Genomic DNA, 11586 nt, shown 5'->3' with positions numbered 1-11586 from the left:
GCCACCCTGTGCTCTTCTTAATTCTCCAACTCTCCATCCCCAGAAAAAATCCTATTCTCTACCCGAGCTCTTCCAGATCGGCTCCCCCCCCCCCCCCCCCCCCCCCTCCCCCCCTTTGTTCATCCCCTAGGGTTGTCAGAAACAAATTGGAGCATCAGAGGCCTAACCTCATGATGGAGAATAGAAAGAGGGGGAGAGACTTCCAATTCAACAAGAACTAAGCCTTGCTCCTTGACCTCCACCTCAGCAGCCACACCATCTTCCCCAAACGCTTCCAATGCAGGCGGTACAAATTCCCCTTCCTCAAGTTCAAGGTTCTCGATATCCTTCTCTATGACCACAATGGCTAAAGGATCAACCGCTAATGCTTCAAACGAGGGCCTTGGAATGAAGCGGCTCTTCCTTCCAGCACGTCGATGCAGTAGGGGATACATCTTGCTCCAAGAATCGATCAACCGTTGGAACACAATGGTTGAGGACCACCTATTATTAGTTATCACCAAGATTAAGGCAAGCCAGAAGAGACTCAAGAAGCATCCACCATCCACTGCCTTCAAACCACCAGCAGTAGGGGATGAAGAAGGCAGAGGCTTTTGCATTTCTATATGCTCCAGCGTGAGCAACGAGGCACCCACCACGTCTACATAAACCCTTGGAGACCTTGGACGACATAACATACCATGCTCCATATGATCATAGAAAATAAATGACCTCTTTCTCTCTCAGTGTCTTTCTCTCTAGCACTAGGGGTGTCAATGGACCCGAGACCCCGACCCTTAACCCGGGGGGTAGACCTGATCTAGTTTCGGGTATGGATCTAAAAATTGGACCCATTGAGTCAGGTCCGGGTGCATACAAATAGGATTATTACCTTCTTATCAAGTTAGGTACTCTCCCTCTTTAAACTATAGCCTTGGGAATGGGAAAGGGGCTGGGGTTGTGGTGGTAGCACCCCACATACTAGTCACCACGTAGTGGTTTTTATTCCCACCTCTAACACTACTCCACTAATACCTTCAAAAGGGCTCGTCTTCCTCACCGAATTACCCAAAAAAAATTTGCTGCCTTGGATGCTCCCACAAATGATTGGACACCTTATATGAAAGCATACACAATGCTCCACATGATCATAGAAAATACAGGATCATAAGTGTCATCACCATCCAATCAGTGGCTTCAGTTATCGAGAATGGGTGGGATCCAAAAAAATTTGAAGTTGTAATCCCCCTCTTCTTTCAGCTACCTTTTATTTATTAGTTGGATGCATAATCATGAGTACCTGTTTCTATGGTCATGGAAATTTTTTTTTTAAAACTTTTTAAATGACTTCTATTAAGAAAAATGATTTTTTGAATATCTTTTTAAAAACTCATCATTCTTAACAGATTTTTAAAAGTTATTTTTTATTTTTAAAATTTCTTTTTAAAGGAAGACTAGATGATTATGATCCCAGTGCCATTCCCCTTGCGAGGGGTAATTAAGGTTTTTATATACTTACGAAAGGTATGACTTTTAATAGAGCAGAATAGTGGATGAAAATTCATATAGTGGATGATACACTTACAAAATACTCATTATCATTTAAATTAAGGGTGTAGTTTTTATAAGGTTGCAATCCAATTAAGACGTACCTCCAAACTTTATCATAACATGTAATTTTGGTATAAAAAAGTATTACAATTATCTCAAAATCTATTTTCATATCTAATTATAAAATTTTAAACTAAAAAAATGGTTAAAATCAAGTAGATCTATAAACATTTGAAAATCTTAAAAATGAACGGTCTAGATAATGTGTTGCAAGATGTACTATTTTTAAGATTCAAAATATGTTTTTTTTATATTCATATATCTCAATGTTGAGATGATCAGTTGGAGGGTTTTTCAATATTAACACAACCTTTTTCGATAGATTTTCGAGGTGCAATTCTACATTTTAAAGTTGCAACCTCATAAAAACTTTTTCCTTTAACAAAAGCTAAAGACAAATTTGTCATTTGTCTCTGATAACTTCTCCAGAGCAACACCCTTTTGCGCTTCATTCTAGTTGTTCTTCACAAAATAGAAAGGACACCGTTTTTCTGAATTCTGAAACAAAAGCAAAGCCCATGTGAGAGGCGAGGCTTCTCCTTCAAATAAACCCTAACTTTGAAGTTCGTAGTGCTCTCGTATTGGCCTGGTAAGTTACTCGATTTATCTAGGGTTGTTGCATGCCTTTACTATTTTTATGAGAATTTCATGTTATCAGAGCTATTGTTTTACCCCTGCAATGTTTTAAAAAACGGTCCGCGGCCTGGACAAAAAATTCTGGGCGGGCTCCCAGGCGGATGTACCTGGGCGGGCGCCCAGGCGGGTCAGGAGATTTTCATTTTTTTTAAATTATGGGGCGCTCAAGGTTCTGGGTACCCGTTTAGGCACTGGGTGCCAGGCAGGGCGCCTAGTGTTTTCTGAAATCTTGACCCCTAGAACCTCAAAAACCAGAACCAGGAATAGGGAGTTCTTTTAATTCAACCTTTCTTTAAAGCTCACACTACACATTGACTGGATACCATGTAATTGATGTTTGGTTTCGAAGCCATGGGAATATATTACCTAGAAATCATTGCCATTTATTTGTTTTGTTTGATTACTATCGAAACAAATTGGAAATTGTCAAGAAACATGCAGGGTACCAAATCTTTTCTTTTTGTTCTTTAGTTATTTCTGTCTCTCTCTCTCTCCTTTTTTATATTTGTACTTGTTGTTGTCTCTTTGGGATTAATTTTTCTTGTTCTAATTGATCACGGAATTTGGTTGCATTCTGAGTCAAATAGATGTTTAATTTCTATTGAGGTATTTCCCACACTAATTTGTAATTTGTAGAAGGGTCTAAAAATTTGATTGGGGATTTTTTTTTAACATAGTTGGGGATGGTTATTTTCTAGTATTGAATTTATTTTTGGAATTTATTCTATGCTTACCTATAATTTTTCAGTATTATTGGACATAGCTTCGGTGTCAACTAACTTTTCAAGGAGGAAATTTCCAAACAAAAATCAGTTGGGGTCAAGTGCTTAGGTAGTTGACACTATTCCAGAAAAAATTATTTGCATTTTTATTGTTTTCAGTGGCAAATTCAAGTAATGATAATGTAATTTAATACTTTTTTTTTTTTTTGGGAGGATCAAGTTCTACATTGTAAATAATTAAAGTTTTATAATGAAAATAATTAAATGTAAAATGAGTGACAATCTAAGGGATGCCGACCAGCAAGAAATTGGGTCACTTTTGCAAGCTTTATGTTTATTTCCATCCCCTATTTCCCAATTATTAGATTTTTCACAAGTGGGATGTCTACCAACAAGAAATGGGGTGACTTGATTTAGGATAGCTTGAGAGTGTAATATTTTTTGTTGATATATTTAGTAGGTTCTAACAATTGCTTGATCACAATTATTAGATTTTTCACAAGTGGGATGTCTACCAACAAGAAATATATTTGTGTTATACCTTTCTGGACTAGACAAATGGGTTTTATCTTATTACTCTTGTGAATATGGATGATGGTTGTTTTAATGGCTCTTGATTGCCCACTAAGAAATCTTTTCTGTGATCGAAAAAGATAAATATCTATTCCTTCACGTAAAGACGAATATTAATTCCTAATTTTATCACACCTTGCATTCTTATGAGTATCACTATGGAATGTTTCTGTCTTTGGTATGTGGTGATACATGTACTTGGTAATTGCTTATTGTTTCTATACCTTAAACAGGCAGCTTCCTATCTTCAAATCAAATTAGAAGACATGCTTTCATGGTGGAAGGCCCAAGCATAGGGCTCTGTTTGTTTCTGAGGTGATGACTCCCTTTCTCTTGTTCTTATCAGAGCTCTTTCCACAACGGATTTAGGTTATCTCAAGGTTTTTGCTGGTAAAGGAAACCTGTATTGGGATAATCAGAGTTTCAAGCCATTCTAGGGTTTTGACTGGTATGGGTGCCTGGTTTTGAAGGATTCACAAGAATGGATTTGTTGCAAAGCTATAAAGATGACACTTATGATTCGAGTCCGTCACAAAGTAACGTAGATGATTCCCCCCGTTCTTCTCCTAATTCATCTCCATTAAGGATTTCCCTACCTTCAAAGAGCTCTGCTCCTAAAGTTGATGAAACCATGCTATCCCTAAATTTAGTGGACACAGGCAGGCCATTGCCCAAACCTATTGATCCAGTTCAACATGTGGTGGCCTTTAACCCTACTTATGATCAGTTATGGGCTCCAATCTATGGCCCTGCTCACCCCTTTACTAAAGATGGTTTAGCCCAAGGAATGAGAAATCATAAGCTTGGTTTTGTCGAAAATGCAGCAATTGAACCCTTTCTATTTGATGACCAATACAATACTTTCCATAAATATGGCTATGCAGCTGATCCTTCAGGCTATTCAGGGAGTAATTATGTTGGAGACATTGAAGCCTTGCAGCAAAATGATGGAGCTTCAGTTTATAACATACCCCAACATGAGCAAAAGAAGCGCAAACTCGAGAAAAAGGCATTGCAAAAAGAGGAAGAGCCTGAAAATGAGGAACGCAAGCCTGAAATGGAGAACCCAGCTTCTCAAGAATGGCTTCTGAAGAATAGGAAGAGCCCATGGTCTGGAAAGAAGGAAGGGATCCAAAGTGAACTAACAGAGGAACAAAAGAAATATGCGGAAGAGCATGCTAATAAAAAGGGCGAGAAGGAGAAGGGGGAGAAGGTTGAATTCATTGATAAAACTACATTTCATGGAAAAGAGGAGAGAGATTATCAGGGGAGGTCTTGGATTGCCCCCCCAAAAGATGCAAAGGCAACAAACGATCACTGTTATATACCCAAAAAGCATTATCACACATGGAGTGGGCACACGAAGGGTGTATCAGCTATTCGGTTCTTTCCGAAAGATGGTCATCTTCTTCTTTCAGCAAGCATGGATACAAAGATTAAGATTTGGGATGTTTTTAATTCGCGCAAGTGTATGCGGACATACATGGGGCACTCTAAAGCAGTTCGAGATATCACATTTTCGAATGATGGGTCAAAATTTTTGAGCACTGGGTATGATAAGAAGATCAAGTATTGGGATACAGAGACTGGTAGTGTTATATCCACTTTTTCGACTGGTAAAATCGCATATGTGATCAAGCTTAACCCTGATGAAGACAAACAAAATATCCTTCTTGCTGGAATGAGTGACAAGAAGATAGTGCAATGGGATATGAGAAGTGGAGAGATCACCCAAGAATATGATCAGCATCTTGGGGCTGTGAATACGATAACATTTGTGGACAATAATCGCCGGTTTGTGACCTCGAGTGATGATAAGAGTCTTCGGGTTTGGGAGTTTGGGATCCCTGTGGTGATTAAATACATAAGTGAGCCTCACATGCATTCGATGCCTTCAATTTCACTACACCCCAATTCAAATTGGTTAGCTGCTCAAAGCTTGGACAATCAGATCTTGATATATAGCACGAGAGAGAGGTTTCAGTTGAATAAGAAGAAGAGATTTGCTGGTCATATTGTGGCAGGTTATGCTTGCCAAGTGAACTTCTCTCCTGATGGGCGATTTGTTATGTCAGGGGATGGAGAGGGTCGGTGTTGGTTTTGGGATTGGAAAAGTTGCAAGGTTTTTAGGACGCTGAAATGCCATGAGGGTGTTTGTATTGGGTGCGAATGGCACCCATTGGAGCAGAGTAAGGTCGCTACTTGTGGATGGGATGGAATGATTAAGTATTGGTATGTTTTCTTTCTTAATTTCTCCTTACTTAATTATGTTGACTTTAGCATATATTTTGGTGCATTAATTAAGTTTCTTTTAGACAGGACTAGTTTTCCCCTTTTAATATTTCTAGTGGTTCAACGGATATAAACCAATGATATTCTGTCCTTGCATTTGTGCAATGGGTCAATTTTCCATTGAAATTGTCAAGCACTCTACCAAGTGGTTGTCACATTTTGAACAGTTGATGCCAATGGTTTAAAAAACGGATCGGTGACCCGGATCGGGCACCTCAAAGACCGATCCGGATCGACGAATCGACGATCCGGATCGGGAATCAGCTGAATCGGTCGGATTAAAGCTTCAAAAAAATCTGAAAAAATTATTAAAATTCATTATAAATGTTGTTTTTTAAGAATCCAATAAAAAATGAGGGTACTACATTATTAACTTTCATTTTTTTTCATCAATTTGTTAATATTGAGATGTTCTTTCTCTGTATAAATTTATTTTAACTAGTAAATTTGCATCACATAAAAGAAAAATCATAGAATTATCATGGATAAAATATATAATTATATATGGACTATTATAAAGAGTAGACTAATCAATGAAAGAATCGCCATTAAAATCTTGTTTTGGCGAAAAACCCTAACCTGCTAAAAAAAACCAAACTATTACAGCCTAACTAACTATAATCCAAACTTATTACAACTTCACTAATTATAATATTATATACTGAAATTATAATTATTAGTTTACATTTTATAATTATTTTATTAGACAAATAATAACAAATTTAAAATATTTTATAATATTATCTAATTTAAAATGTATTATTGACAATTGTAAGAAAAATAGTACATTACATGATTTATAATGTAAAAATTCATAAATAAAATAAAAGATTTGGTTATCAATGTAAAAATTAATAAAATACGTACAAATTTTGGAAATAACACTTCAATTTTTCAAAAATTTATTTTTTTAGGTTTCTATAATAAATTTAGTAAAAGAGATTGTTAGTAGAAAGATGGAGATTTCAAATAGAATAAACTTTTTATTTTTATTTTTTTTATACCTTTCATATTATTTACAAAAATAATTATACCACTATATACAACAAAAATTAACGGTTATATAAAAAATTAATTTTTTTATTTTTCATTTTTTTATGTCTTTTATATTATTTATAAAAATATTTATATTTATATCAACCACTATATAAACAACAAAAATATTTATATTTATACCAGCCACTATATATACAACAAAAATGCAATACATGCCCAAGGGGATTCGAAAACAACAAAAATATTTATACCAACCACTATATACACAACAAAAATACAACATATGCCCAAGGGGATTCAAATGGAACACATGCCCAAGGGGGTGCCCAAGGGGATTCGACCTTGGGACTTCAAGTAAAAAATTCAAAGTCATAACTATCAAGCCATCTAACTACATGTGATTATAAACTACTGATTAATAGACTATATTTTCATTTCGTTTTCATTTAATGATGTTTGGAAATTATCCCACATCGAAAGATGGGTATTAAAATTTGGTATATAAATACCTATGCAATATGAATTATAAAATGTGTATAAAAATATTAGGGCAACCTCGCATGTTCGTTTAGACACACGTGTGCGCATGTGAGTGTGTGTGGGGGCATGCTTGTACGTGCGCTCGGACACACGTGTGAGTGTGCGTGGGGCACGCTCGCACGTGTGCTCGAACACACGTGTGCGCGTGTGAGTGTGTGTGGGGCACGCTCGCATGTGCGCTCGGACACATGAGCGCTCAGACACACGTGTGCACGTGTGAGTGTGCATGGGGCACGCTCGCACATACGTGTCATGTGTTACGTGTGTGAACCGGATGGGAACCGGCGGTTCCACTCTAAAATCGGGCTGAACCAGATGGGAACCGGCGGTTCCACTCTAGAACCGGGCTGAACCGGATGGGAACCCGCGGTTCCACTCTAGAACCGGGCTGAAACGGATGGGAACCGGCGGTTCTACTCTAGAACCTGGCGGTTCTCGGTTTTCGGTTGGAACCGGCACGGGCACGCGTGTTTTCGAGTCGAACCGGGCGAGTCTGGTTCGACTCGCTGTTTTTTAAAACACTGGTTGATGCCTTTGTTATTCACCATGAGTTGCTTACTTTCTATTTCTTTATGGCTTTTGGAAATATATGTGGTAACTTTTGAACTGCTGTTCTTTATGGAATTCATCCTCTTAGTTGTACTAATGGATATAGTCAGCGTTTTAAAAAACGTCGAGTCAAACCGGACTCGCCCGGTTCGACTCGGAATTCGCGAAAATGGACCGGATCGGTTGAAAAATCGGAAATCGTCCGGTTCTAGAGAGAACCGGACAATTCCGCACAGTGACTCGCCGATTCACTGTACGGAATCGGCGAGTCCGTACGGATTTTTTTATTTTTTATTTTTTTTTATTTTTTATTTTTGTAATCCATGATAGATTTTTTTGTAATACTTGATCGATTTTTTTGTAATCCATGATCGAATTGTTTTTGTTTTTTTGTAATCCATGATCGAATTTTTTGGTTTTTTGTAACCCACAATAGAACTTTTTGTAATCCATGATCGAAATGTTTGTTTTCTTTTCTTGTAATCCATGATCGCTTTTTTTGTTTTTTTTTTTTTTTTTGTAACCCATGATAGAATTTTTTGTAATCCATGATCGAATGTTTTGTAATACATGATCGAAATGTTTGTTTTTTTTTTGTAATCCATGATCGAAATGTTTGTTTTTTTTTTGTAATCCATGATTGAATTTTTTGTTTTTTGTTTTTTTTGTAACCCATGATAGAGTTTTTTGTAATCCATGATTGAATTTTTTGTAATCCATGATCGAACTGTTTTTTTCTTTTTTTGTAATCCACGATTGAATTTTTTGTTTTTTTTTGTTTGTTTTTTTTTGTAATCCATGATCGAATTTTATGTAATCCATGATCGAATTTTATGTAATCCATGATTGAATTTTTTGAAAATTTGTGATTTTTTTTTTTAATCCATGATCGAATTTTTTTTTGTAATCCATGATAGATTTTTTTGAAAATTTGTGATTTTTTTTTTAATCCATGATCGATTTTTTTGAAAATTTGTTATTTTTTTTTTTTAATCCATATTATTCAAAGAGAAAATGAGAGAGATGATGATTCTGAGGCCACCCTATCCCAGCCATATTATTCACATATCGAGTCCCAACAGCAACAGTATAGGGATGAGCACGAAATACTGTAAATTAAATGCTGAATGGCGGTTCATGCAGGGAAAGAACATATCAATATTCGCATATTCATTCAAAAACATGAAAATTCTTAATGGAGTACCCTCATTTTTTATTGAATTCCTAAAAAACAATATTTATAATGAATTTTAATAATTTTTTCGAATTTTTTTTAAGCTTTATTCTAACCGATTCACCCGATTCCCGATCCGGATCCCCGATTCGCCGATCCGGATCCCCGATTCGCCGATCCGGATCGGTTTTTTGGAAGCCCGATCCGGGTCACCGATCCGTTTTTTAAACCATTGGATATAATAATCATGTCTAATTAAATGACTGGTTTTTTAGCGTATATTGCGTAAACTTCTATGTTACACTGCTAGATATAATTCCATTGTCATATGTTAGTGCAGCAGCAGGCGCATTCCCATTAATTCAGTAGTCAGCACTCTAAATGAACTTTTGAGTGTAGATAGCCTCCTAATGATTTTTATTTATTTATTTTTTATTTTTTGTGGTTTTGCACTTTTCTGTTTCACGCCTGCCTCAAATGATCTCCATAGAGCTGTTTTCTGTTGCTTACTGCAGTTCACTGTGGCCCTTGCAGGGATTAGTCGATGATTGGATCTGAACTTGTGGTAACACCAAGGCCCCATGCCTGTGCCCATCATGTATTTTCAGAACTTCCATGATCTCATCTGGAGAAATGTAGGGACATATTGTGGCTGCAGCAAAGAATTACAGCACAAGTATGCCAGTTATTGAATGTTAATGCTATATGTACGCCACTGGCGTTATAATACTATATGGGTTCCACTGGCTTAATAAGTTCTGTTTCTCATGGCCTTATGACAATCTGAGATGTACTCCAGTCACTAGCTGAGAGCGATTTGACTTGGTTGTTTCTTATAAACATGCCGTTCTGTGGAATTTTTAGATGGCCTAGATAATTTGTAGTATAAGACATTAAGACGAGAAGGTTGTATCACAATGACTTCTTTGTGGTTTTATTTAACCTTGTCTCATCCTTGTCCAAGCATTTTGTTGGTTAAGCCATGGCGGGATAAAAGTTATTTAATCTTCATCCATGACATTTGTTATTTTGTTTTGTGAAAATTGTTAAATATGTTATGAATTTGTATTCTTTTGTGACGGCAATCATTGTGGAGTACGTGACATTAATTACCCTAGAGGGAAGAATAATCTATTTTTGATGCTCAACTTTCATGAACTTTCTCTTTTGATTAAACGTTTAAGCGGTCATTTAGTCCTCTATGCAATGTCCCTTGGTGAATATGTTTACATAAGATAGAAGAAACAGAAAGAAGGACAAGTCTGGTACCAAATGTTGGTGAGACTCACGCAAAACTCTATCTTCAAAACTCACGCCAACTTGTCTTTCCTTTCTTAGTCTAGTGTTACCTTGGCTGCCATGACTTTGCACATATTGTGTGTGCAACGTAAAATGTAGAAACTTGTTCACTTTCTTATGTGATGGATTTTTTTATTCTTAATAGTTATAAAGTTAAGCCCATCGCCCTAGAGTTACCCTGACTCTAGGGCGCCTCGACACTTTGAAGTCCCTGATCCCTTTGCTAGTCAACATTCCCATTTTCCCCACTGCCAACAACTCAGCCCTGCTCCAACGACTTTAGTGTGTCCCATCTCTCGACATCCTTTAGGGTTCCCGAACCATCTGTATCCTTCACCTAACAACAAGTCTTTAAAGCTCCCCATCTCACCATAAAGTCCGTGCATCACAAAACCCTAATGCATGCTGCTGCAAGTCATCCTTTTGTCCGCAAGCATCACTGATCCCTCCCCCAAGCCCTCTGCATAGGTAACTATGAACAGTGTTTCAAAAAGCGCTAGGCGGCACCTAAGGGGGGGGGGGGGGTTCCAAGCTGGCTAGGTAGGCGCCCAGGCTGGCTAGGTAGGCACCCAGGCGGGCGCCTAGAACCTGGGTGGCCCAGTAAAAAAATATTTGTTTTGGGGTTTCCTCTCTCTAAGATAGCCTCTAATGGATTTTAGATTTCAAATGAACCTAAAACCCACAATTTTTCCCTTTAGTATTAAAAAAATGACCCAAAAATACACTTAAGGAGCTACATTTCTGCCCCTAGGCAGGGCGCCTAGGCGGGTTCCCGGATGCCTAAGCGGGCACCTAGGGATATCCGCTTAGTTTGACCGCATCGCCCAGGCCTTCTAGACCGCCTCAGCGGCCTCCCAGGCGCTAGGCGTCGCTTTTTAAAACATTGAGTATGAAAGATTAGTGCTCTGGATGTAGAACCCCGTTCTTCAGAGGGTTACTCATCACCAGTTGTGGTCTCCTATTGCATGGCCAACTCCAGTGCATCCATAAATCTAAAGGTAACATAGATCAGATATTGTATATTATGGGGCTTCTTCTATGAAGCAGGATGGGTGGCAGAGGAGTGAGAGAGCTCAAAAGCCTCTCCAGTTCTATTAACTATGATATATCTAGGGAACGCTCTTCACTTTCTCTTCTCCTATCCATGTTCATTGTGCCTTGGGGGAGCAGTATGCATGCAGATGTTTCCAGATATATCTCCCTTCCTGTACATAA

General features: G+C 37.7%; 1 protein-coding gene across 2 annotated transcripts; it reads left to right on the top strand.

Moving 5' to 3' along the window:
* The first annotated feature begins 1871 nt into the window (after positions 1–1871).
* LOC18441572 (uncharacterized) lies at positions 1872–10035 on the top strand. Of its 2 annotated transcripts, none has more exons than XM_011627760.3 (3): positions 1872–2179; positions 3755–5753; positions 9607–10035. In XM_011627760.3, exons 2-3 carry the CDS (start codon positions 4003–4005, stop codon positions 9611–9613), a joined length of 1758 nt encoding a protein of 585 aa, XP_011626062.1. In that variant the 5' UTR covers positions 1872–2179; positions 3755–4002; the 3' UTR covers positions 9614–10035. The 2 variants fall into 2 exon arrangements, with proteins under 2 accessions (XP_011626062.1, XP_088702274.1); XM_088846148.1 differs by lacking the exon at positions 1872–2179 and adding an exon at positions 2256–2668.
* Positions 10036–11586: the final 1551 nt, after the last annotated feature.

Source organism: Amborella trichopoda, chromosome 9 (genome assembly GCF_054954075.1).
Source record: "Amborella trichopoda isolate Santa Cruz 75 chromosome 9, AtrichopodaSantaCruz75HAP2 v2.0, whole genome shotgun sequence".
Lineage (NCBI taxonomy): Eukaryota > Viridiplantae > Streptophyta > Magnoliopsida > Amborellales > Amborellaceae > Amborella > Amborella trichopoda.
This window is presented reverse-complemented; position numbering and strand designations above follow the sequence as displayed.

What these genes read in the sequence shown, in the direction of transcription:
- LOC18441572 (XM_011627760.3), top strand. Translation starts at nt 4,003, where the DNA reads ATGGATTTGTTGCAAAGCTATAAAGATGACACTTATGATTCGAGTCCG.